Source organism: Saccopteryx leptura, chromosome 6 (assembly GCF_036850995.1).
Source record: "Saccopteryx leptura isolate mSacLep1 chromosome 6, mSacLep1_pri_phased_curated, whole genome shotgun sequence".
Lineage (NCBI taxonomy): Eukaryota > Metazoa > Chordata > Mammalia > Chiroptera > Emballonuridae > Saccopteryx > Saccopteryx leptura.
In genome coordinates, this window is record NC_089508.1 from 78,368,721 (window position 1) to 78,396,363 (window position 27,643).

Consider the following 27,643-nt stretch of genomic DNA (forward strand, 5'->3'; position numbering starts at 1 on the left):
TTTCCTTCTGTCATGCCTTTCCCATATCTCATTAGCTACTGAGATCTTACCCATCCTCCAAGGCCCACTTAGATGCCACCTCCTCCATGAAGCCTTTTAGACCCACTCTTTCCCTTCCCAAATGACATGCATTTTTCACCTGTGCTCTCTCATCCGTTGTTAGCTCTGTACACCACAGATGTTTACAGATGTGAAGGATTTATACTGATCCTCCTAGGATACCCCTGTCCCACAGGTGACTCGCACCTCTGAGCCCCCGAGGGGTTGGAAGCATTTGGCTCACCAGATGGACTGTCAGCAACTTCAAGCCTGGGATTTTCTCTTTTAGCATTGCGGTAGGCACTCACTAAGTGTGTAAATGAAATTGAATTTAGTAGAGTCCACTGAGGGGTGTGCGTGCTGAGTTTGTGTCCTTGGCAGTGGGATAGATGTCAGGGGCAGGGAAGGACATGGGCTGGGTGGGGCCCAAGCCAAGGCCCCATTTCCACTATGGAGGGCCGGGCAAGCAGAAGGGAGCAGGGTGGGGACAACCTCTACTTGGCACTGGAAGAGGTTCCACAGATACCTCTGACCAGGTTCCATCCCTGTGCTTGGGCTCAATCAGCCCTGTATTCAGATCTCACCCTCATTTTCATAAATGCACTTTAATCTGTGGGCCAGAAAAGCCGGTTGTGGGGCCCCAGGCGATAGCTCAGGCAGGAAACTCCCACTAGACCCAGCTGGGTAGCCAAGCAGGTGAAGCCACCTCACCAGGCCCCCTAGTGAGATAGGGATCAGCTGGGTGGGGCGGGAGCATCCTCTAAGCTGCCCTGAGACCAGGCAGGGGCTGGGCACACCCTCTTTCTCCCTGGCCTCCCAGGAAGGAGGGCTGGGGGCACTGGCCCTTGACCAACTCTCGTCATCAACGATTTGGGCAACTATTTTCTTTTCATTACCCTCTAACTTTAGGAGCCCTGGCCATGGCCCCTGCCTCCATGAGGTCCTTGCCCCCAGCTCCTGTGGTTTCAAGCTGTGGGACTAAGTGGAGTTTAAAGGCAGGCACCATTCACCCAGAGAGGCATCTCTGAGCCAGGACCTCAATAAGATGAAGAGAGTGGGCTTATCCTAAAGTTATGAAGGTCAGCATCCTCTTCCTGCTGCCCTCTGTTTCCACAGCTGGTTATTCTGAGTTTCTAGGGGCAGCAGATTGCTAAATTCTTGCTAGTCCCTGCATTTCCAAGATCTTAAGACCTGAAGGTCCCTTGATACCAAGAGGCCTAGGCCAGGGCTCCCTATCGGCTTACCCGCCTTAATCCCTCCCCAGGCAATCCCAGCCAATGCCAAGAGGCATCCAGAGGGCAGAGCTCTCTGACTCAGAGTATAAATTCCTGGTCTCGCAACCCAGTTGGAGAGCCGTTGCGATGCTCCAGAAGCAGATACCAGCCTGGGTCTCCCACTACCTGCCAGACCCAGGTCAAGCAGAAAATGACAGACCCTTGCCCACCTGCCCCTTGGAGGTAAGGAAGCAGTGTTGGGTGGGTGGGGCCAGAGGCTGAGGGCAGGAGACAGACCCAGGGGTGCTGGGGGCATTGTGGACTCCAGAGACATGGAGCACCTCTCCTGCAGCAGTCCCTACCTAGCACCAGGGGACGTGTTCCGGCCCAGCTGGGGCTGAGGCTCGGCGGTTGGCCCAGCTGTGGGTACCCATGGGCTTGACAAGATGCCATGGAGTGGCTCAGGGCCATCCGGGAGCCAGGTCAGGCCAGCAGCCAGGTAGACAGTGCTCATCACTGACAGGAGTGGGGGTCCATATTTGGCCTACCCTGGCAGTGAGCAGGTATTTACCCTGTGAACGTCCTAAACTGCCATGCGGTGTGAGTGTGTAGTGTGATGTCTGGTGAGATCTGTCACCATCAGCCAAGAAGCCTGCTACCTGGGTCTCTCCAACTTCTCTCAGCCTGACAGGAAGAGCCATGATCGCGGTCAGATCGCCAGGCTCTGGACCAGCTCTGCCTTGACTTTCCTATCTTATCTCACTCTTCTAATTTGCTGTAGGCGCGCCATGTCAAGGACTGGCAGCCACAACTTATTTCCCATTACCTTCCTCCATCCCACGCTACCTCATTGAATGAGATGGGTGAGGCCCTGAAAGGATCTTGTCACTTTGGGGTGGGTGAAGGAGACCCTGATCAGCCTCCAAGGAGCGCAGGAGGGGAGCTCTGTGCTGCATGGTGCTGCTGCCTGCTGCCCTGGCCACAATAGACATGACTTTCATGGTTACACCCGCATTTCCCCGCAGTCCTCGGGGAAACTTTAGTCAGCAGCTAACTAGCCCTCACAGCCTCAGAGGTGCAAGTCTGCTGTGGGAACAGGGGTATCTTAGGAGGATCAATATAAATTCTTCACATTTTTAGACATCTATGATTTACAGAGCTAATAACTGGCTAGAGAGCATAGAAGATGAAAAACAGATGTTAGCTGGAAGGGGAAAGAGTGGGTCTGAGGAGGCTTCATGGAGGAGGTAGTCAACACTTGCTCCTCCCTTTCCAGTCTTACTGAGCCTCCAAGAGTCTGGGCTGGGCTCTGGAGTCCCTCCACAGAAGGGACAGAGCTTCCCTCAAAGGGGAGAGTGGAGCAACTCAGAACTGCCTCTGTCCCCCTCGGACCTGGAGGGTCCATGCTTCAGAGCTGGACTTTTTGCCCTGCCCCCTCATCTAGCCTGGGTGGTAAAAGGGAAAACAGCCATAGTGGCTCCTTGCAGATGACCCCTGGCCTAGGATGTTGCTCGGACCAGCTGGGAAATGTTCTGGATTCCCACAGAGTCACCTCACCACCCCAGTGCTCTCCCTTTTAGGAAGGGCCCGTGCATCCTGGAAGCGATCACCTGGTCTGAGCTCTGACACAGGTGTTGCAAGGAACTGTGGATCCACCCAGCACTCGGGAAAGGAGGAGATGGCATCACTAGCCCAGCCTGCCCTGAGAAGCCCTGGGGAGGGGAGTTCCCACAGGCTCCATGGGAGCTGGCTTCCCCTCTTTAGCACCCCAGACCTTGGGGTGCTTTGATTAGGGTAGGTCTGACCCGAGGGTGGGCGTCAGAGCCACCCCTTCTGAAACGTCATTGTCAGACTCTCCTTCCTATGCCCACCCTTACCTGGGAGCCTGACCCTGAGTGACTATCTGTAATTCAATATTCATCTAATTTGTAGTGGTAGCTAGATTCTTGAGGTGTGAAGAGAGTCCCAAATTGGGAGCTGAGGGTTTTACTCCTGCCTCTGCTATGAACTAGTCTAGGGTATGACCTGGAACAAGATTTTAGCTGGTTTGGTTCACTCATGGTGAGGGCCAGCGTCCTGTCTTCTGAGTCCTGTTACTTCTGGGCCGTGTGATCCTGTGTGAGATGCAGTTTCTCTGCAGAGAGACTCAGTCTTCTCTGCCAGTCAAGCATACTGGTGCCTTCTACAGGGCATGGTAGGAGCGCTGGATGAGAACAGACAGGTGCGCCAGGTGGAGTCAGGCCCCGGCGCACTGGGGCAGGGGAATGAACTGGGTTTTCCAGCCTTCCCACCGAAAGGTCTGTCTAAAGTGAGGGGTGGAAGGGGTACTATTGGATTGTATAAAGGCCACTCCTGAGAGTCAAGGGGCTGCATCTTTTCCATATGAGCTGGCCAATGCCCCTTATGTTAAGGAGGTCTGGAGAGAAGTGAAGGCCTGGCAGGACCAACCCCAAGGACCAAGGCCAGGGAGGAGGCTGGAAGCAATGTGTGTCCAGCCTGAGCAAGGGTGTCCCGGAAACCTGCTCTCCAGCCATCTCCCCACACAGCTGCACTGGCTGTTAATGTGTCTTAAATGCACTTCTGGACTGTTTGCAAGAGTCCCTGCCTGGAGCTCTAGCACCTGAGTGCTCCCTAGTCCTTACCCTGGGACCCTCCAGTGCCCCATGCACTTTAGGATTCACGCCTGTCCTTGCTCCAGGGCTGTGGCCCAGCGGGCACAGTGCCTGATCCTGCCTGTTGTTAGCTATTTCAACTTTTACCATGCCTGCTAGCCAGGGCATTCTATCCTAGGGACAGGCTTGTCCAATCCCTGAAGTTCTTACCCTTAGCATACCATAAGCTACCCTTACTTGGGTTTCTTAACCTCCCTGGTTTCTGGTTCCTATCTGCAGAATCACAGACACTGTGCTTTCTTCTTCTGCATCTTTCTTCTGTGAATCAGTTACCTCTGGGGCCATGAATTTATGCTTATCTCTAGAACCACTCCAATCGAGCATATTATATCAGGGGAAAATACTCATTTTAAGCTATGAAGGTCATTTTTCATAGCCGTGGCTCCTAAAAACATCTGGACCCCAAACCTGAGTCCCATGTTCCCTCTGCCTTCCTCCCAGCTTGCCCTCTGGGCTCTTTCTAACCCACCAGGCCCTCTCTCCCTGCTGGACTTTGGAGAGGGCTTTGAAATTGGGTCTCTCCCGCAACTGCCTGGGCTAGAAGGTAGACCACACGGAGCCTTCTGTGACTATTAGAAAATGGAAACTTCTCCAAGAACCCTTCTACTCTGACGAGCTCTGGCTGTTTAAGAAGGAGAGATCATGGACTCTGTAGAGCGCTGCAGGTGGGAAAATGGCCAGAGTTTGGAAGTTATTTTTGAGCTTTGGGGTAAATTCAGGGTAAAAAGAAGAATTTTTCAGGAAAATATATTCTAGAGCAAAAGACCAAAGATGAGGAGATAAGGGCCAGCAGCACCAGTCTTCCTGTTTGCCAAGGGCCACTTTCAAGTGAGGTGACAGTGTAGTCATGGTCATGAACATGGGCTTAAGAATTAGGACTGAATTCAAACTTGGGTTCCTCTGATTCTAGCTGAGTGCCTGAAGTCAAAAGAGTTAGGTTCCAATTCGCCACCTGTGAAGTGAGGCTAACTGCCTCATGGGGTATTGCAAGGCTTGAGCAACACAAAGCGTGGAGGTTATATACACAACACTTAGCAGATGGCAGACACTCAGCAGGTGGCGGCTGATGTGGTTATTGTTACTGAGTTAGAGAAGAAAGAAATGGTCAGCATCGTTGGAAGTTATCAGATGACAGCAGAGAGCTTTTCCTGGAAGGCAGGGAGGCCTCAGGTGAGATCCTGTGGACACTCATTCCCTTCTAGAGAAGACACAAGAGAGCCGGGCAGGGCCAAGGGCAGTCCCTCATGGAAGCAGGATAAGGGTGGTAATGGCTGAGAGGACCAGGGCCGTGGGTTCAGAGCCCTTTGACACTATAAAATGTCCCTGAGGACTGACCCCTGCCTGGCTGAAGCCCAGGGCAGCTCCCCACTTGGAGTCCTCGTTGTCCTCTGAGAAAGTGGGCCAGTGGGAACAGGCTCTGCCAGAACTGCTCTCCTGGGTGAAAGTTGACTCCTCCTTTCTCACCAGATCAGCCCATGATGCCACTTTGCCCAGGTGGGGAGTGAGGAGTAAGGAACCCACTGTGCCCAGAGGAGGTGTGGCCAAAGGCCACAGCCATGATTCTAGAACCAGAAGAGAAGTGGTGTGGCCTTTGACCCAAGTGACAAAGCTCAAAACAGAATCCTGTTAGAGCAAGTTATTGACTGTGAAGATATTCAATACTTTAGAGCTAATCTCACAAAAAAGAATCCTTAAATTTTATATGACTGGAAGATTGTCTTTTTTTCTGAGTTTGAGGCAGCTGTTAGGGAGAGACAAGGAGGAGAGCCTAAAAATGACTGACAAATCTGTCTCAGGGACTAAGTACCATCCTTCCCAGCCATCCCTCTATTGTTGCTGGTTAGAATTAAGCCCCGGAAGAGTCTGGAAGGACAAACCTTAAAATGATAACAGCTCATGACAAGGGAAAGAAATTGTAACTATGTGTGGTAATGGATGTTAACTAAACTTATTGTGGTGATTGTATCGTAATATATAGAAATATGTATCAATATATCAAATCATTATGTTGTATACCTAAAACTAGTACAGTGTTATATGTCAATTCTATCTCGATTTTTAAAAAAAGATATTGACACCTCTATTGCAAAGCTCTTATGAGGATTATGCCTGACCAGGCAGTGGCATAGTGGATAGAGTATTGACCTGGGATGCTGAGGACCCAGGTTTGAAACCCTGAGGTCTTCAGCTTGAACATGGGCTCAAGAGCTTGAGCGCAGTCACTGGCTTAAGTATGGGATCATAGACATGACTCCATGGATGCTGACTTGAGCCCAAAGGTCACTGGCTTAAAATCCAAGGTCTGTAGCTTGAAGCCCAAGGTTGCTGTCTCAGCTGGAGCCCCCCAGTCAAGGTACATATGAGAAAGCAATCAATGAACAACTAAAGTGCTACAGCTATGAGTTGATGCTTCTCATTTCTTTCCCTTCCTGCCTGTGTGTCTGTCTGTCTCTTTCTCATGCATGTGCTTTAAAAAACCAGATTCATCTAAACCTGGGTAAAACTTTCAGGGAGCCTGACCAGTGATGGCAAAATGGGTAGAGTGTCAACCTGGAACGTTGAGGTTCCAGGTTTGAAACCCCTAGATTGCCGGTTTGAGTGCAGGTTCATCCGGCTTGAGTGCAGGGTTGCTGGCTTGAGCCTAAGTCATTGGCTTAAACAAGGGGTCACTGGCTCGACTTAAGCCCCCCTGGTAAGGCACATATGAGAAGCAATGAACAACTAAAGTGATGCAACTATGAGTTGATGCTTCTTATCTCCCTCCCTCCCTCTCTCTCTCTCCCTTTTTCTTAAAAACAAAAACAAAACCAAAAAACTTTCAGGGAAAGGGCTTCAAATCCCAAGATTCAGACAGGACAGACATGAACAGAACAGGCATGCAGTTATCCCTCTTCCAGGGTGTGCTGGCTCAGAGTGGGGTTAGGAGAAAACCCCTCACCCTGGAACCAGAGAGTCCTCCAAGGCCCAGAAATGTGAATTGACCATGGGGAGGCTTCTTGCGTCCAGGCAGTGAGAGTCTGTGGCCAGCTTGAGCTGCTCTCTCTGTGAAGGCCACCTGCCATCATTGCCTGGATAGTGAGTCCACTGTCCTCTCAATCCATAGGAGGGGCAGTCTCCATGCTACCTGCTAACAGTGAGGGTCATCCGGATGAGAAACATCAGACAAGCTGACATGGGTAAGTATCTTCCTCTCACTTTTCTTTTTCTCCGCCTATGGGGCCTGGATGGAGACAAGCCCTGGCTAGAGAAATGGTCAGGTAGGGGTGTGTGTTTGCGCACGCGTGTGCGTGCGTGTGTGTGCATGTGTGTGCGTGTGCGTGTGTGTGCGTGTGTGTGTGTGTGTGTGTGTGTGTGTGTGTGTTCTACACTCAGGTTGTATTTCAGACTTTGGGGTTTATATCAGTCTTCGTGCCCCTCCACTGGCTGTAACCTGGGCACTCTCAGCCCCCGTGTTCAAGAGCACAGTTCGCCTCACTCTCTGCTCCCATTGCCCTCTCCCCAGTGTCCTTTTCCAGGAGCACCAGCTTTTCCCACACTCCTTGCATCTGCATGAGTTTAGGGGGTGTTTGGGGTGCAGAGGAAGGAGAGGCCCTTAGGCATCATGGAGCCAGCTGCTGACCTTGTCCCAATGCTTGTTCTTAGGACCTGGATCCCATCTTGGGTCCTAGGGCCCATGCTAGTTCTGCAGGTTGGCCTCGTGATGTGGTTTGACTCACCAAGGCTATTTTTTTAAGTGATTAGGAGAGATAGTGAAACAGACACCTGCATGCACCCCAACTGGGATCCACCCGGCAACCCCTGTCTAGCGCCGATGCATGAATCAGCTGAGCTATTTTTGGCAATTGAGGCTGACACACTCGGACCAACTGAGCCATCCTCAGCACTGGGGTGATGCTCGAACCCATTGAGCCACTGGATACAGGAAGGGAAGGGGGAGAAAATGGGAAGAGGAAGTAGGGGGAAGCAGATGGTCGCTTCTTTTGTGTGCCCTGACCAGGAATCGAACCTGTGATGTCCATATGCTGGCTGACACTCTGTCCCCTAAGCCAACCGGCAAGGGCCACCAGGGCTATTTATACAACGTTTTCTTGCAGCCTTATCTTCACCTTCATTCCAGCCCTGCAGCTTTCCTAGGCCATGGGGCTCAGGGAAGTCTCTGGCTTCAGGAAGAAGTGACATCGTTTAGGTGGGCAGGATATTCCCCTCATACCTGTATTTGGGGTGGCATTTCAAGAGATTAGGAAAACCTAAAATCCCTCTGTTTGCTTCTCTTGTCTTCCCTCCATCCCTAGAGAAACCTTGGACCTCAAGGAGGAGAAAGCTCAGTGTCAAGGCCCCACCACTGAAGGGGTGCTCCCATTCACTGGTGACCACATAAAGATGGCCCAGCAGCCGCCAGGGTTCCTCAAAGCTGCATTATATACTCCCACTGCCCTGAGATTCAACTCAGGGAGAGAGAATGCACAGAGCCAAGATATCAAGCATGCTTTTTAACAAGGGGAGACATCTGTGCCCAAAGTGGTTGTAGAATAGTCACAGACTATGGTATTCTAATCTTATCACTACAGAATTCAGACCCAAAGGAGGACACTGAAAACTGCGAGTAGCGAAGGAAGGCTGCACTGGGGGCCGGGGTTTGAGAGGGGCAGGGCGTGAGCATCCAGAGGTCCAGGGAGCTCAGTCTGGGAAGGGGCCATACTCGAGGACAGAGAGGAATATATCCCCAGAATACCTGCTGGGACCAGCTAAGGACCAGACTTCCAAAAACCATTTGATCCTCCCAACAAACTAAGGGTAGTACAATGAGGCCCATTTTGCACACAAGGGTTAATGAAAGTGTTCGATCTCAGGTCTAGAGAGCTGGGGAGAAAAGGGGGCAAGTCAGAAGAAGGAGGACTGGGCACAGTGGTGACGGGTAAGGAAGCCAGGCAGAGGAGAGATAAGGATCTAAGCGATGGGGTGCCTGAGTTCTGGAGAAAGGGATTGCATGGCTTCCCCAGGGCTCTTGTGTGGATTGTCCTGGAGGCTTGGAAACTTTCTTAGAAGCTGTCACTGCCATGCACGGATGAGTGTAGAGGATGGAGGAGGGAGGGCCCTGTGCCCTAAGGAAAGCAATGGGATCAGAAGGATTCAGACCATGTCCCCTGGACAGTGAGTACCAGAGCCCGTTCCAGCAGAAGCAGTTCTGGTGAATGTCCACTGTGGGCTTAGTTCTGCCAAAAGGGCCAGCAGAGGGCCAGGGATTCCTCTCAGGCTTCTCAAGGCCTTGCTGCCCACCAGTTAGCGATCCAAGGAGTCTGGAGGAGTCCCATGGGCTGGGGGCATGGTGGCCTCTTTTACCTTCATCTCCCATGCCACACTTCCCCTCAGGGACAGCACAGCTCTCACATGCTCTCAGCTGCACACGCCCACCTCCAACCCTCTCCAGGGGTGTCTGTCCCAGCCCTGCCTGTAGCTGTGTGCTCAGACCTTCCCATCATCCGGGCCTTTTCTGTCCTTTCCCGGCCACCCCCTCACCAGAGGTAGTAGGGGGATAGGGGAGCAGACAGCCAGAAAAACAGGCGGAGGTTCGGCTTCACCACCCCTTTCTCCTCCCCCACATGCACTTCCACACACAGGCTGTCTTTTGAGGGTACCTGGTCTCCTTTCAGCACCCCTCGCTGTTTATGTTTTCTTCATTTTCCTTGAGGAACAGGGTTGGGGGACATGCACGGTGGCACATTGTGTCTGGATGCCACGGTGTCACGGCTGGTGTTTGAGACCATTTTGATGCCTCCCAGGTCCTGGGTTACCCTCACCCCAAATTATTCCCTTCTGGCTTGGATCAAAAGCACTTTCCTTTATGGTTCGGCCTCTAGCATTTGTCTGAGTTTCCAAGAGTTCAAGGAGATGAAAGAGAAGAGATTGAGCAACCACCCCCTAGTCAGGGAGTGAGCCACCCAGTCCTGGGCCAGCACTGGCAGGCAGTCAGCCCAGAAACCTCCCAGCTACCACAGGTTTTTATTCCTCCTGGGAAAATAAAGTAAAATGCAAACAAGCATGCCAAGGGATGTGAAACAGGTGTCTGTAGAGGTATCAGGAAGACTGTGTTCTCCACATCCGTACGAAGCATTGAGTCATTTTTACACCCATATTCCAGGAAAGGATGCATGTCACTCAGATGACCAAGCCTCTGTCATTCCACAGGGAACAAGGATTAGAACCTATCTATGCCTAGGAAATCCCCTGCAGTCTCTGAAATTCTCAGATTTGGGTCACTTTCAACTGACCATTCTTCCTTGCAAGCACAGCAGTCACTGTCCTTACAGTCAGCTGATGACGCCGGCTCCGAATCTCCATCCGGGCCTCACTATGGACTCCGTCATTCCTCCCTCCCCAGAGTTACCTCTTCTTTGGGAGGCGTTCTCCTTCTTCCCAACTTGTGGGGTAGGAGGAGGGGCCAGCGCTCTGTTTAAGGACTGAAAAACAACTTAACACTTGAGGTATGGGTGTCTGATTTTCCCTATCTCTTCCCGGCCAAAAATACTGAGATTTTATTTAATGGGTTTAGTGAGAGAATTTTGGGCATTTTATTTATCTAGAAAAGGGATTTTTAGAGGGAGTTCATTATGTCATGCTAAGCAAATGGGTGTGAAATGGGCGGCGGCGCTGCCTGTAGGCTTCCAGTGTACAGGAGGCAGACCCAAGGAGAAGGTTACAGGCCCAGGGGCCTCTGCCGATCCCTAGGGAGTCTCCCTGTGGGCGGAGGGATTAGGCACATCAACTTGCTTACCTCGATTTGTGGTGACTCAGCCTAGAATTTCTGGGGTACTGATACAGCCCAACAGCAGGAAGTTGGGCTTATACATTCATTCATTTACTCAATAAATATCTAGTAAGTACTGACACATGGTCTTCTGGTCTGCCAGTGGTCGGGGTGCAGTGTGAGTCAGTGTTCTGCCTGGAGAAGAGCAGAAGGCTCTGGGCTGGGAGGGGCACGTGGCCCAGATGTGAGGGCTCGGGGAAGGCTTCCAGAAGAGGTTCCTTCTGAAACCTGAAGGGGCTAGCCAAGGAGGTGACGTGAAAGCAGAAGAGAAGGGCATTCTAGGCAGAAGGATGACAAACAGCGTGGCACCTTCTGAGACCTACAAGAGATTGGGCTTGGCTGAAATCTCGAGTGTAGGTGTGAAGATGTGTGCACCTGTGTGTGTATACATGTGTGTGTGCATGTACATGTGTGTTTGGGAGCTAGGCAGGGGCTGTTGTGTAGGGAGGGTGGAAAGATAAGGCTAAGGCTGGGGAAGTTGTCATGTTGAGTGGCTGGGACTCCTGCCTGAGGGCATATGGGAGCCATTAAAGGATTTTCAGTTGGGGAGTAACATGGTCAGATCTAAAAAGACCCCTCTGGTTTCTACTGAGAGAAAAGATTAGAGTAGGGCAAGACAGAAGACAGGGTGCCTAGTGGGAAAGAGACAGCAGAGACGAAGGTAACCTGTAGTGAGGCACTGGCAGTGCAAGTGGGGCAATGTGGGTGGGCTGGAGAGATCAAAGGAGTTCAATTGACTCAACGCAAGAGTCAAGGACAGGCCTGACCTGTGGTGGCGCAGTGGATAAAGCATCGACCTGGAAATGCTGAGGTCGCCTGTTCGAAACCCTGGGCTTGCCTGGTCAAGGCACATATGGGAGTTGATGCTTCCAGCTCCTCCCCCCCCCTCTCTCTCTCTCTCTCCCTCTCTCTCTACTCTCTAAAATGAATAAATAAAATTAAAAAAAAAAAAGAGTCAAGGACATTACGTAGGTAGGTGTTGGTCTCTGTTCCTATATCCTGCTGAATAGCTTGTTCCTCCCTAACCTTTTCCCACTGGGGCCCTCGGGGTTGACTCACAACAGACTGTGTCCCTTCTAATCCTTGCTTCTCCTCAGCTCAGAGGAAGACCTGAACGTGACCTTGGTTTCCCTGGTGCCTTTGGTTAATGCAAGAGGGAAACTGGACCCTTTGGGGCTGGTCCTCAAGACCTTTCCCTAGCGAGAGAAAACTGTACAGTCATACTTTGTCCCAAATCTGAGAGCTTTGTGTTTCTGATATGAGCCAGAGGCCATCTGTCCATGAGAACAGTCAGTGAGACCTAGGACCCCTCTGTGAAACCTCTAGCCTGCAGTCTGTGACCTTCTCAGGGTTTTAAGACAAAAGTCTCTGGAGAGTCAGATTCATGAGTAAGGAGGGGACCTGAAGGAGACAAGGCCTTCTTGCTCTGGAAGTGACTTGTCTGAAGTTTTCTTTTGACTCCCACTCTTTCTTCTCTGGACCTGGGTTGGCACCTCACCCTTCTCTCCACCCTTTTCTTGATTTGACAGTGAGCCAGACAGACTGCTATGTGAGCCTCTGGCTGCCCACCGCTTCTCAAGAGAGGCTGAGGACTAGGACCATCTCCAACTGCACAAACCCAGAGTGGAATGAAAGCTTCAACTTCCAGATCCAGAGCCAGGTGAAGGTAAGATGCGGAAGACTGCACCTGTCTGCCCCGCCTGCATTTCCATCCCCTCCTTGCCTGCTTGTCCTTCTCTTTGCTTATGTGTCTTTCTTCTGCGCATGTGTCTTTATTTCCACCTACTTCTTGTCCTCCTATTTGACCTGTCTTCCAACTCATCTACTCCTTTCAGCCTCCCTTTTTTTTTTTGAATTTGGAAAGGGGGAGGCAGTCAGACAGACTCCCGCATGCACCCGACCAGGAACCACCTGGCATACTCACCAGGGGGCGATGCTCTGCCGCAATCAGAGCCATTCTAGCGCCTGAGGCAGAGGCCACAGAGCCATCCTCAGCGCCCGGGCCAACTTTGCTCCAGTGAAGCCTTGGCTGCAGGAGGGGAAGAGATAGACAGAGAGGAAGGAGAGGGGGAGGGGTGGAGAAGCAGATGGGCACTTCTCCTGTGTGCCCTGGCCAGGAATCGAACCCAGGACTTCTGCACGCCAGGCCAACGCTCTACCACTGAGCCAACCGGCCAAGGCCTCAGCCTCCCATATTTGTTACTCTCTAAGTCTGCTTATTCTTCCACCTTCCTTCTGGTCTCTCTTATCCTACCTAATTTTTCTGGAACTGTGTCTCCTGGCCCAAATAGAATGTGCTTCCAGTTCCTTCCAGAACATAGTCCAAGTAGAATACACAGAACAGAAGAGCCATTCTATTTAGTAGGTCCAAAACCAGTCTAATTACATCCAGAGGGCTTTCTCTATCTTAAATTCTTTTTAGCTTGCTTTATAATTTCTAATTCCCTGGGTGTATATTCTTTCATTTGTTGATGTACTTCATGGCTTTAGTCTTTTGGTTTTTTTAAATTTTTATTTACAGAGACAGAGATAGAGTCAGAGAGAGGGATAGACAGGGACAGACAGATAAGAAGGGAGAGAGATGAGAAGCATCAATCATCAGTTTTTCATTGTGACATCTTAGTTGTTCATTGATTGCTTTCTCATATGTGCCCTGACCGTGGGGCTACAGCAGACTGAGTAACCCCTTGCTCAAGCCAGAGATCTTGGGTCCAAGCTGGTGAGCTTTGCTCAAACCAGATGAGCCCGCGCTCAAGCTAGCAAGCTCGGGGTCTTGAACGTGGGTCCTTCTGCATCCCAGTCCGACACTCTATCCACTGCGCCACCACCTGGTCAGGCATGGCTTTGGTCTTATTCATACATATGGTTACTCTGAGTCAAGTTCACATCTCCTTGCAGAATTCTCCCTGAGCATCCTGAGCTGTGACAGACTCAGCAGACTGCTCCTTATGAGAAACTTGGCCTCACTGTGAGGGCATCAACTGGTGTTGAAATGCTTGAGACCCAGAAGCCCTATCCAGCTCACTGCTTTCATATTTTAGGCATGCTTCTCCATTTCTGGTTCATGACAAATACTTGTAATATTTATTGTTTTAAAAACATCTATTATATACATGGTTTTGGTCAGTGGTGGGACTGAAATAATTTAACAACCAGTTCTCTGTCCTAATGACTGTTTAAAGAATAAAAAATGATATACCAAAAGGTAGTTTATTATTTCATGCATTTAATACTTAAATAAGAACAATAAAAGAGGCACACAAAACTAGATTATATTATAAGAACGAGTTTTAAAATATTAATAAAAATATTAAATAATACCTGACAAAAAACAAAACTGTTATTTAAGATATTTCCATGCTGCTTTTTTAAAACATTTTTTTTAATTGCTGAGTTTTCTTTTTTTAACCATTTATTTTATTTATTAATAATTTTACAGAGACAGAGAGAGGGATAGATAGGGACAGACAGACAGGAAGGGAGAGAGATGAGAAGCATCAATCATTCGTTTTTAGTTGCCACACCTTAGTTGTTCATTGATTGCTTTCGCATATGTGCCTTGACCTTGGGGCTACAGCAGACTGAGTAACCCCTTGCTTGAGCCAGTGACCTTGGGTCCAAGCTGGTGAGCTTTGCTCAAACCAGATGAACCCACGCTTAAGCTCTGACCTCGGGGTCTTGAACCTGGGTCCTCCGCATCCCAGTCTGATGCTCTATCCACTGTGCCACCACCTGGTCAGGCTCTATGTTGCTTCTTGATTGGCGTCCTCACTTGCCATTTTTTTCACCTATGGATGGAATGAACATTACCACAGGCACTTACAATACAATGTTGCACAGATGAACATTAAAAAAGAGTAAGGAATGTAAATTTGTGATTTCCACATTGGGTGGCTTCCCAGGCACCCCCTTTAGACAGAACCGTGATTACAAGTGCCATTTTAACAACTGGTGGGTTTCCAAACTCAACAAAAAATTAGGTATCAGTTCTGCTGAACTGGTGTGAACTGGCTTAATGCCACCACTGGTTTTGGTGAAAGAAAGGGATTTCAATGTGCACCCAATTGACCATCTTGAAATCAGAATTTACACTTCCTTTGTCTAAAGATCTAGGAGGCTACCGGGTTGGTTCTGAAATGTACCTGTGTTTCTAATAATTACAAGGTCAACCGATCTCATTCAGTTGCAAACCCCAAAACCACCTCATGTCTACCAAATAGGGAGCAACAAAGCAAACCCAGTTCCTACCCATGTCTCCCAGGATCCTTAGAACAAGAGGCCTCAGAGGTTAATTCCTGTGACTTGACACCATTGACCTCAGAGTTCCATCAGATGACAGGGTAGGTGCTCAACTTTTGACCTACTGCCTTGGTACCATCCATGAGACCTTCTAAGAGCTGATGAACCAGAGGATGGAGTTCCAACACCCCACCCCAAGCCTAGCAGCATCAGAATGCTTACATCTTTCACACATCACTCCCCTGGCGTGTTAAGATGTTAGCTTCCCTGATCTGGGTTTCCTAACACCACAGGGGCTGTCTTCAGCTCCTGATACCTCAATGCTGAACACATTTCATATCTTGGCAGAAATCTTGATTTCTCTGTCCTTCTGTCCTTCCCTCAGGTAAAATGAAATCCCTCATACATCACAGGTCCCTGCCAAGCTTGCAAAATTCTCCAATAGTAGACTCAGAGCAGAGGGGCAGGAAGGCTTCAGAGATTTGGGAAGGATGGAGTAGACAATTTCCTCTCGAAATTCATTTCCCTATAAATGCCTCTCACACCTGAGCAGGGACCTTTTTGCTGATCCCTGTCCCTCAGACCCACATTCTTGCTAGGACTGAGGTCAGGCCCCTTGTCCTGGGAATGAGCAATGGGTCAGTGAAACCATTTTAACCAGTCATGCACCCTGTCTTCTCCCCTAGAATGTGCTGGAGCTGAGTGTCTGTGATGAAGATGCAGTGACACCAGATGATCATCTCTTGACAGTTCTCTATGACCTCACCAAGCTCTGCTTCAGGAAGAAAACACATGTGAAGTTCCCTCTTAATCCAGAGGTGGGTGGAGCTGCCAAGCTTTCACAGCAACAATGACTACTTGGAGTAGCAAACCTCTCGTGTGGTTCCCTTTCCTCACACAGGGCACCACTTGTCGTTGCAACAATGAACTGCTCAAAGACCAGACTGAAGGACTGAAACCCCATCCCCTGCCTTACTCAGATATTTATTAGCCAGTACAAATAATTCAAGGAAGCAAACAGAAGAAGTTTTCAGGGGGTGAACTAAAAGAGAAGGAACATGCTGACTCCTAATCTCTGTTCTGAGAGCCTAAACAATTTTCTGTTTCTAAATCTTATCCTGATGTTTTGCTGTTTCCAGAATGCACTGTTTCTAGCACAGGGTCAGAGAGGCTTGTGGACTCTTGTCCACTCAGGGCTTTCGCTCAAGGGCACCTCACTGTCTCTAATTGTTAACCTAACTTGCATGTTTTCATAACATATTTCTACATATCCGCCTTTTTTGTCTTAGTAAAGATTAACAGAGAATAAGATGGTCAGGTGGTTCAGTGGAAGGTGAAGGGCAAGCACAAAGAGAAGCAGGTTTTTAGGGGTTACAGGCATGCCTGTATTTTGTAAAACTTTTTCAGCACGCCTGGTTAGATGTTTTAAAGTGTCCCAGGTGATGTTAGGTGCTCCCTGAGTGCTTGGGAGTGAGTTAGATCTCCTTGTTTTGGGGGAGGGTTCATTTCCAGAGGTGGATTCACTATCAGCTTCTGGATCTCTGGAACTGGGTTCCTTTCTAGGGGCTGATGCCAACTCATAATAAGCCTTCAGGTTTCTCACTGGTATTCAAAGAGGACCTGTTAATGACAAAATTGCAACATACCCTTGCCCCAGGTTAGTAATTTTACTGGATTCTGCCGCTCAGGGACAGCTAATACATCACAGTACAACACGAGAGGCTTAGGATGTTGCTCAGCTGGTATAAAATGCCTCTCGGCTGCAGTAAGTCTAGATGAGGAAATGTTCAAAAAATTAATAGTAAAAAGAGTCTTACACAATTGTACATATGGGGTAAGTCTCTCCTCCTGACACCCCCTTTTTTGTTTGTGTAGTTGGGGCTTAAGAAGTCTATTGGCTCTTTCTGTAATACCTGTAAATTTGGGTAAATTTCTCAAGCTCCTGAGGCTCTTAAGAATGTTCTAATGTTCCTTTTTATTTTTCTTTCAGGACAATTCTTTTTCTAAAATCCTTCCTTTCTCTCCTTATCTTTTTCTTACCTTTGTCTACTTCATTAGTTCTTCTCTCTCTTTTATTTTTCTCTGCACAAACCTTCTACAACCTGGACAAACCCCTGCAACTTTCATAAACTTTCTTATCCATTTGGAAATAACCAGCTTTTAGAACTTACTTATTTTCTTCTTTTTCCTCTATACCTTATACCTTTTATTATTAAAACTCTACAATTTCTTGGCCCTGGCCGGTTGGCTTAGTGGTAGAGTGTTGGCCTGGCGTGCAGGAGTCTAGGGTTTGATTCCCGGCCAGGGTACACAGGAGAAGCGCCCATCTGCTTCTCCACTCCTCCCCCTCTCCTTCTTCTCTGTCGCTCTCTTCCCCTCCCGCAGCCAAGGCTCCTTTGGAGCAAAGTTGGCCCGGGTGCTGAGGATGGTTCTGTGGCCTCTGCCTCAGGTGCTAGAATGGCTCTGGTTGCAACAGAGCAACGCCCCAGATGGGCAGAGCATTGCCCCCTGGTGGGCATGCTGGGTGGATCCCAGTTGGGCACATGTGGGAGTCTGTCTGACTGCTTCCCCATTTCCAGCTTTGGAAAAAAAAAAACAACAACTAAAGAACCAAACCCTACAATTTCTTTTCAATTAATTAGAATTCTCCACTTTTAAAAAACTTAATTTTCAGTGAACACTGTTAGTAATTAGCAATTTTACATTGATACTTTTATGAATATATTTCATAACCTTTGAAAACACTTTTTTTCTCTAAGCAAACATATTTTTAGAAGACATAACAGAGATAACAGGAAACTTTTTTAAACCTAGGTAAAACAAACATATTTTTTGTTAAGAACTTTTAAAGACATTAAATTAAACTAGTAGTAATATCAAATGTATTTCTAGATCACTTGGTTAAAAAAAACATTTGGAATAGTATTATACTTTACTGTATTATTAATAATTGCAGAGAAGGTAATTATTTGTTCTTGGCAGCCTTCCAGGATGATTGAAGAGAAGGGAGGAGATGGGCTATTGAGTCACTTGGATTTTAAGTGTCCCTTTTTATTTTTTTTACATTGAGGTCGTGGCATGACCCCTCCCACTTTTACATCTTGTACAGGATCTGGAGAGTTGTTAATGCTCCTATTGTTCTCAGGATTACAACAGTTCCCAGGTCTCTAGGAGAAGACTTTAAGATATTTAAATGACCTGGTTTCTTTTTTTATCTTTCTAAAATTACCCTTAGTTATTTATTTATTTTTTAAAGAGCCAAATTAAGATTATCCTAGTTACAGTATTAAGTCTAGTTTTAACTTGGCCTGGTAATTTGCATAAACACAACAAGAATAGTAATTGATCATACTGGATTTTTTTATCAGCTTTGCTGGAACTTTATAAGGAATTTTAAAATCGAGTTTTAATTAACCCCTCAGGACACACACAAAAGCCAACCTCTGTTGCAATTAGGCTCTGACAATGTCCTTCTTTCCTACAGTTGGAACAGGTTTGTGGCCTTGGAAACAGACTGTCTCCCTTTCCCAACCCTCAGGTCCCTCCTGAATGCCTTGTCCCAAGGACACTTCCCAGAACCTTCTCAGGGTGGGGGAAGTTGCTTAAAGGGAGGGAAGGGTTGGGTGAAGAAGATGCTTAACAAAAAAGTTGCCCTAGTGCAGTGGTAGTCAACCTGGTCCCTACCGCCCACTAGTGGGCGTTCCAGCTTTCATGGTGGGTGGTAGCAGAGCAACCAAAGTATAAATAAAAAGATAGATTTAACTATAGTAAGTTGTTTTATAAAGATTTATTCTGCCAAACTTAGTGAAAACCTGACATAAAGTACTTGGTAATTATTATTATATGCTTTAACTTGCTGTAACTTTGCTTTATAAATTTTATAAAGTAAAGTTACTTCCCTACTTTATAAATCACCATTTCTGTGGAACCAGTGGGTGGTTAGAAAATTTTACTACGAACAGAGATACAAAAGTGGACGGTAGGTATGAAAAGGTTGACTGCCCCTGCCCTAGTGAGAGGTTGGGTGAGGAAAAATTAAGTTTAAAGAGGCCTTGAAAATTTAGTTTAAAGGCTCCCTGGACCCAAACCTAACATTCCAGCCTTTTGTTTTTTAAGGAAAAGGGGTGAAGGTCTCTTCTTCTGTAGCTACTTCCTGATGGTTAGGACTGGTGAAATATCTAGGGGGAGGGGTCGGTCTGAGGTTCAGGCTAGATGGTGAGAACAGTTTTTATAAGCCATTTCCAATCCTAAGGGGTCATTTCATATTCCATCCCAATTGCTTCAACATCCCCTTGGTAAAAGTGCTTTCCCAATCTTCTAAGTCTAAACTTTCATCCTTCAGATACTAAGGGCATTGTTGTCAGATTGTGAGCAAGAGGTCAGTTAAATGCCGACACCCTGCAGTTTGGAGGAGTCCCTGTAGCTATAATTTGAGACTCCACTGCTCAGGGGAAAGGCAATTCCCCATGATGAAGGAGAGATGAAGGGAAAGGGAAATCTCCTAGCCTGATTCCTAAAAGTGACCTCACCACAAGCATTCAAGCACTTTTCTCCTGCTGCTGTGTCCCTTACCAAACAGGATGGGCAGATGACCTTTTCCTTTGCCAGGCTTTGGGAAGTCATTTCTTCTGGTTCCTCACATGGGGAACCACTTGTCACAGCGACAACGACTAATCAGAGTAGCAAACCTGTTGTTGGGTTCCCTTTCCTCACATGGGGCACCACTTGTCATTGCGACAATGAACTACTCAAAGACCAGATGAAATGCTCCAGAGGTCCAAAAAGGAGGCAGCAGACCTGGTCAGCAGATTGAAGGAGTGAAACCCCAATCTCAGCCTTACTCAGATATTTATTAGCCAGTACAAATAACTCAAGGAAGCAGATAGAAGAAGTTCTCAGGGGGTGAAATAAAGTGCAAGGAACATGCTGACTCCTAATCTTTGTTCTGAGAGCCTAAACAATTTTCTGTTGCTAAATCGTATCCTGATGTTTTGCTGTTTCCAGCATGCACTGCTTCCAGTACTGGGTCAGAGAAAGCCCTGGACTCTCTGCTCAGGGCTTTCGCCCTAGGGCACCTTGCTGTCTCTAATTGTTAACCTAACTCTGCATGCTCTCATAGCATATTCCTACACCAAGCCTCTCAGTCTCCTGCCTCATGAGGAGCACCTGGCTATTCCCATGACACCTTTCCAGGGCTCCTCTTGGTATAACAGCCAAGTCAGAGAGAGACTCCTGCTGTTTCAAACTCCAGCACTATTGCTTACTAGCTTTATGACCTTGTGGAAACTTGTTAATTCCTCTGAGTTCTTTTTCCTCATCTATACAGTGATGATATTAGTACCTATCACACAGTTCACTGTGAGACTTAAATGGGAAAACATGACTAAGGTTCCTACTGTTCACAGTACAAAATGGAGATGCAGTAATTGTTGATTCCCTGTCCTCATTTTCTTCCCTCAGCATCCTGCTACTGGGACAACCCCAGGGGACAGAGGACACAGATGAGAGTAAAGGGGGGAAATTTTGAAAATCAGAAAAGTCAGGCCCTGGCTGGTTTGCTCAGTAGTAGAGCGTCGGCCCGGCATGTGCAAGTCCTTGGTTCAATTCCTGGTCGGGGCACACAGGACAAGTGCCCATATGCTTCTCTACCCTTCCCCCTCTCCTCTCTCTCTATCTCTCTCTTCCCCTGCCACAGCCAAGGCTCCATTGGAGCAAAGTTGGCCCAGGCACTGAGGGTTGATCCATGGCCTCTGCCTCAGGCACTAGAATGGCTCCAGTTGCAATGGAGCAACACCCCAGATGGGCAGAGCATTGCCCCCTAGTGGGATTGCCAGGTAGATCCCAGTCAGGTGCATGCAGGAGTCTGTCTCTCTGCCTCCCTGCTTCTCACTTTAGAAAAATAAAAAAATAAAAAGAAAGAAAGAAAAAGTCAGACCTGGAAAGAACCTGGGATGTTACAGATTTACTTATTCAACAAATCCTTGAATGCCCACTATGGACCAGGCACTGTTTGAGACATGTGGGGGCATGTCAGGGTACAAGCACCCCTGCTCTTGCCTGGCTTACATTTCTTTTTATTTTTTTTAAGTGAGAGGAGGGGAGATAGTGAGACAGATACCTACATGCACCCCAACCAGGATCCAACTGGCAGCTCCTGTCTGGGGCCAATGCTCAAATCAACTGAGCTATTTTTAGCACCTGAGGCTGACACACTTGGACCAATTGAGCTATCCTCAGTGCCCAAGCTGATACTTGAACCAATCAAGCCACTGGCTTCAGGAGGGGAAGTGGGAGAGAATGAGGAGAAGGAAGGAAAGAGAAGCAGATGATCACTTTTCTTGTGTGCCCTGACCAGGAATTGAATCTGGGACATCTATATGCCAGGCCAATGCTCTATCCACTGAGCCAATTGGCCAAGGCCTCGCTTACATTTCAGTGGGGGAATTAAGGTCCAGTAAATCACAACTTGCCTGAAGTTACAGAGTAAAATGTGTAAAGGAATAGGCAGGGAAGAGGCTCCTACCCTTCAGAGTTTAACTTTCTGGGGGCAATAACATAGTCTCCCTTGCCCTGGCATAGTCCTTTGGGAAGGCAGGAGAGCAAAGTGCAGCAGAGTAATGGGGATAGAAGATGAAGGAAATGCTCTGGGGCAGAAGAGCTTGCATGCAGGGACTGGGGTCATCTTTGTACCTTGACCCTCCCCTGGATAGTCACTGATGTTCTTGATGTCAAAGACTTGGGGACAGCAGGAGGCAGAGGGGACAACAAGAGCTAGGAGCAGCTGCCTCCACTTCCTGTCAGTGAGACAGCTTCATGGGAAGGATGGGGCAGGTTCACGGAGGCTCCTGGGACAGCTCACAGATCACAGATCACAGCTGCCCTCTTTTCTTCCCTCTGCAGGGCGAAGAGGAACTGGAGGTAGAGTTCCTGCTGGAGGAGAGGTGAGTAGGCCACACCTAACACCTAAGTTGCATTTCAGAGCCTGGTCTGCCTTTTTGCTGTCTTTCCCTCTTCCACTGTCTCCCCTGGCACTCACCTCAGGCTCTCCACTGTGTATTAGAATCACTGGGAGCTTCTGAATACCGTAGGTGCCTGGGCCTATCCCTACTCATCCTGTTCTACTGACATCAGTATTGCTTTGAAGATATAACACTCTGGGCCAATCTCCCTGCCTGAGCTCCCCTGCATTTCTGAGAGTGGCCTCTGGAAAGAATTTTCACCACCATAGAGATGGGGGCTTGTTGAAGCCAGGCTGAGAAAGGGGTCAGGACCAAGGGGTCTCCTCCTTGACCAAGAATGGTTAGAAAAAAAACTCCTGCAAACCTTGGCCCAGAGCAGAGGCTGCCCCCTGTCCTCCTCTGCAGCCACCTCTAGAACCAAGTCAGAGGAAGACTCTGACCCAGCATGCGGTGTTATGTCCCATCATGCCCAACTAGGAGAATGCCCCAGGGTGGAGGTCTGACTATGCCGGGACTCTAGTGGAATTGGGTCACGGAGCTGGAGGATGGGAAGAGAAGAGAACAAAAAAGAAAGAAAAGAAGAGGCAGTGAGGGAGGGTAACTGGTCCCCTGCCTAAAGGGGACAAGCCTGCCCCAGGACAGGGACAGCTGGCTACTCCTTGCTTCATAGCCCTGACAGAGGTGAGCCCCCTGGATTTATTATCTGCCAGGGAGAGAGGAGGACAAGAAGAATGAGCTAGAACAAGAGGGCTAGTCACATTCCACTCAGAGAGTTCCCTGCCTAAGGGCTCTTAGAACTACAGCAAATCCTCAGATAATGTCTCAGTGTCATTTGTCATTTCGTTATAATGATGAGATGATATGGAAACTTAACTCTTATTTCAACTAGCCTACGTTAAAATTGGCTTTGTTACACGTCCTTTCACCACAGTCCCAAGAGCCTATGGAGAACATTAAGTGAGGAATCACTGGATCTGAGGTGCCCCATTTCCCATTAACAGCTGGTTGACAACTTAAAATAACTTTGTTTCACGTTAAAGAAAATCTGGGCTCTCTTTCAGGTCTTGATTTGACAGGAATTTTAGGTGGGGGGTGGGATCCTTGGCTGAATTAGAAAGTGGATTGCAAAATGAAATATGTCAAAATTGATATTGAGTTGATCTGGAGACCCAGTCATCTTGGGCTTGAACGGACTACTAAGTGTAACCTTTGAAGACTTACATTCTGAGCTTTATAACAGAGTGACATTTCTTGTTTACCAGGCCTCCTTCTGCCTGGGTCAGAATTGTTTGTTAAACACATAGATTAAATAAAGCACAGAACAGAGAATGGGCCAGTTTCTCTACCAGAACTATTGCCATCTGCTCTAGGTGGTGGTCTGGCCTTTTCTGGCAGTCTGTTTATCCTCATAATTCTGCATTTCATCTGGTTGGACACGAAGAACAGTTATTCTTTAAGGGAAAAAAAGGGAACTCTTCTTCTAACCTGTAAATCTATTTTCTTCCTAGACATTCTATTTCAAATGTATGCCAGTTTTCTCCTTGACAATCTACACACCTGAGGCTTCTTAAGCCACTATTTTCATGAGGACCAGGAAGGCTTTGCTCTCTCATTATTGACCCAATTTAGATGTTTTGTCACCTTTGTGAGAAATCAGTCAAGAACGCTATAACTGACCAGGAATTCTTATTTTGTCTTTCAGTTCCTCCCCACCCGAGGCCCTCATCACCAATGGCGTGCTGGTGGTAATTGTCCTTCCAGGTTCCCGTACCTCCAGAGGCCAGACGTGGCTGCTGTTCTCAGGGGAACAGACAGGGAGAGAACCCTGAGCCAAGCTTGGACTAAGAGTCAAACTAACTGAAGCCAGCCCAAGGGGGCAGGGACAGGGTTGGGACAGCAACTGGGCTGTCCCTGGGGAGGAAATAGCTGGGACATCAGTACCCTGGCCCAGCATCCTATATCCCACAGAATAACGCTTCCTTCTGGGGAACCTCTCCAATAAAAGCTCCCACTAGGAGGTAGCCTTCTCCCAGAAGCAATCTCGGTCCCATTTCCCCCCAATCTCCGTCTCTACAAGCACAAGTTCAGTATTAAAAAGATATTCATAATTCAACAATTTTAATTAGATACATCTAAAACCCCAGGATTCAAAATCTGTCCCCTAAAAATCAGCCTTTGAGAGTTTATGGTGAAGGAGTTTGACCTGCCTCTGCTTCTTGAGAAGGCTATTTCTTTGGAAGTTATTTATTTTCAAAGCCCAAACAGGAAGTTCCCCTCAGGTCCCACCTCCAACCTGCTGCAGAGAATGTGACCCCTGGTAAATGGTGACCGTACATCCTAGATTTTTCAAGAGTGCTTTATTTTCAAATATTTCATCTCTGAATAATATGACAGGACTTGATTGGTTTCAGAAAATGTGGTCAGCCCCCCCAGGGTACCCAGGTCAGGTCATGCCCCTCGCTTCTTTGTTGCAGGCTCGGCAAGTCTCCCACCTGGAGGTTCATGCAGAATCCAGAAGGCAGAGGAAGAATGGGAAAAGTGGGTTTTTTGACTGCCTCTGCCTGTCAGTGGGGAGGGTTGGCAGAGTGGGTGGGCTGCTTCCCAGCCCTGCCAGCACCAGCATTGGCTGTTCCAGGGCTGCCCCGGGCTCAGTGGGGAACAAAGAGCTTGGCAGGAGATGTCTCAGTATACTCACCCTCAGGGTCTGTGAACCCTGTCTCCCCTCCCCCACCCCTCCATAAAGGGCATGCTCTTCCAGGTACCCACATGACCTCAGAGCTTCCCAGGCCCGATGAGCACCCTGGACAGGGTGGCACAGCATTGCCCACACTGGTCTGCACTGTACCCCTGCCACACCAGGGGTTCGCTGGATCTGGTACAGTGGTCAGCAATGGGCTGGATGGGCACTAACCACGCCCAGGGCCCCTCTAGCAGTGTCCCTTCCTCTGGCCAGTTGATAGTTCATAGAGAGTCCTAGCATTTGGTAGTGGCAGGGATCACAGATATGAGACTCTCCTGTTCACCACTCCACCCCATGCCACTCACGCAGGGACCTCCAACCCTGTTCCAGGAGAGGGGAGCAGCGTGGCCCCACAGGCATGGGTGAGGACGGGAGGGAGAGGCCACTGCCCCAAACTGGTGGTAGGGTGAGGGCTGCTTGTAGTGCAGCAGGGGTGACTTTGAGATACCTCCTCGAGAAGCAGAACCAGAGGACTCAGCATCTCAGAGGGCTTTCTGGGGACTGTACTTATCAGTGTCACATGCACGCCTTATTACAGTGCAGGCTCCTGGGCTGGCCCTGTCCTACAGAGTGGCAGTCTCTAGGGCAGCGTAACCAGTGCCCCATGTCATTCTAAACCTCTGTCCTGGGCACCTCCAGCTATGCTTTTTACCAGGCCATGTTCGGGTGGAGGGGATGAGAGGTTTTGGAGGGTTCTCAGCCTTATTCTCTCCTCTTCCAGGGAAGGACCTCCTGGTGACGGTGACAGAGTCCTTTGAGCACTCCCAGCGCATCTCGCAATGCCCAGAGCCCTGCTGCCCAGACCCTGCCTCCTTCCACTACCCCAAGTATTCCCAGCCCCAGCTGCACGTGGACATGCCCAGAAGCCGATGGAGCTGTGGGGTACAAGGTGGCATCGGGGGGTGGCGTGGGGGACTGGGGCAGGCAGGCTGCTGGAGAAGCCCCTCACGCCTGCTCACAGAAGCACTCCTCCTTCCAGCTCTGCTGCTGTGGTGCACACAAGAAGAATGACCCTGTCAGCCAGCCCCTGGATTGCCTCACCGATGGCCAGGCCGTGACCCTGCCTGTGGTGAGTGCTTCGGTCTGGGAAGGAGCCCCTGGGCAGCTGAGCCTGGAGCTCCTGAGGCAGGGAGATGGGGAGGGTCATGTCCAGAAGAGAGAGTGAGATGGAGCACGTGCATGCACATGTGTGTGTATGCCTGTGTGCGTGTGAGCATACACATGTGTGCAAGCATGTGTGCTGAATCAAGTCAGGCAGTAGACAGTGTGGTGAGTCTGCACTTCTTTGGTTGGGATCACTTGGAACTGATTGTCGCCCATGACAGACTTTATATCTTTTGCATCCAGGGAGAAAACTGTGAGTTACACATGAAGTCTACACCCTGGTAAAGTACCCTCTTTCTGTCTGTCCCTCTGATTTGTTCATCCTAGGGGGTGTGAAGTGATATCTCGGAGTGTATGTGGTTTTTTTCAGATTTTATTTATAGATTTTATATAGAGAGGAGGGCGGTGGAGTGAGAAGTATCAACTCACTTTAGTTGTTCATTGCTTGCTTGTCACTTGTCATATGTGCCTTGACCCGGCAAGCTCAGGGTTTCAAGCCAGCAACCTCAGTGCTCCAGGTCAATGCTCTACCCATTATGCAACAAAAGGCCAGGCTCGGTGTTGTTTTGACTTGCATTTCCCTGATGACAATGATGTTGAACACCTTTTCATGGGTTTATTAGCCATTTGTATATGTTCTTTGGAGAAATGCCTATTCAAATCCTTTGCCCATTTCTAAAGTGGGTTATTTGCCTTCCATTTTAAGTTGTAAGAGTTCTTTGTATATTCTGAATATGTCCCTTGTTAGATATATGACTTGCAAGTATTCTATTTATTCTGGTGGTTATCTTTTATATTCTTGATAGTGTTCTTTGAAGCATAGACATTTTAAATTTTGGTGAATTTTAATTTATCTAAATTTTTTCTTTTATTGTTTGTTTGTTCTTTTGGTATCGTATTTAAGAAATCATTGCTTAATCCAGAGTCATGAAAATTTATTCCCATGTTTTCTTCCAAAAGTTTTATGGCCTATGATTGACTTTGAGTTAATTTTTATATACAGTATGAAATAGGGGCTCAAACTTCATCATTTTGAATGTGGATATCCAGTGGTCCCAGCATTATTTGTTGAAAAGATTGTCCTTTCTTCATTGGTACCTTTGTCAAAAATCAAGTGATCATAATATCCATTTCCAGTTTGATTAGCTCTTTGCCCTTAGACAAGTTATTTAACCTCTCTAAGTCTCAGTTTTCTCATCTGTAAACTGGAGCAATACCAAGAGTGCTGACCATTGTTGGCTGCTTTGAGGACCCAGTGAGATAGGTAACACGTGTCAAGAGCTCACTGATCTGTTTGGCAAGGGGGACACTCAGCAAATGTCAGCTGATGTTATTATCATTCTTCTATTATCTATTCCTTGTTGAGGTAAAGGAAAGAGTTATTTCTTCACAGCTGTGTCTGCAGCCCTGTGGTAGACATGGAAAAATGTGATGGAAGAGCTCCCAAGCCCTGCCATCAAGGAGGTGTGACCTTGTGAGTGACTCAGGTCAGAAATTGTCAAGGTCCGCCTGACCGGTGGAGGCACATTGATCTCAAATAGGATAGGGCATTGATCTCAAATGCTGAGGTCGCTGGTTCGAGGCCCTGGGCTTGCCTGGTTGGGGCACATGTGGGAAGCAACTGCGAGCTGATACTTTCCACTCCTCCCCCCTGTGTTTCTCTCTCTCTCTCTCTCTAAAATCAATTTTCAAAAAAAAAAGAAAAAAAGAAATTGTCCAGGTCCATTCGCCTGGAGCCACTGAGGGGCTCGGCCTTGGAGGATGTGAGGGATGCAGTTGGGCAGGGGGAAAGCTTCCAGCAAAGGCAAGGACCTGTCTGAGCAAAGGCTCAGAACTGAAGGTGCTCCTGAGCACTGAGGGCCAGTGGGCCC

At 48.3% G+C, this 27,643-nt stretch overlaps 1 protein-coding gene across 1 annotated transcript in view; it reads left to right on the forward strand.

The window, feature by feature from the left end:
* Positions 1-1,392: 1,392 nt before the first annotated feature.
* PLA2G4E (phospholipase A2 group IVE) overlaps positions 1,393-27,643 on the forward strand; it is a 44,835-nt gene continuing 18,584 nt past the window's right edge. Inside the window, exons 1-10 of the mRNA XM_066342642.1 lie at positions 1,393-1,496; positions 7,029-7,101; positions 12,260-12,396; positions 15,656-15,787; positions 21,870-21,910; positions 23,631-23,673; positions 24,403-24,466; positions 25,390-25,550; positions 25,648-25,737; positions 26,016-26,053. Coding sequence (XP_066198739.1) covers positions 1,401-1,496; positions 7,029-7,101; positions 12,260-12,396; positions 15,656-15,787; positions 21,870-21,910; positions 23,631-23,673; positions 24,403-24,466; positions 25,390-25,550; positions 25,648-25,737; positions 26,016-26,053 — 875 coding nt within the window. The 5' untranslated portion in view covers positions 1,393-1,400. The remainder of the gene's footprint in view (positions 1,497-7,028; positions 7,102-12,259; positions 12,397-15,655; positions 15,788-21,869; positions 21,911-23,630; positions 23,674-24,402; positions 24,467-25,389; positions 25,551-25,647; positions 25,738-26,015; positions 26,054-27,643) is intronic.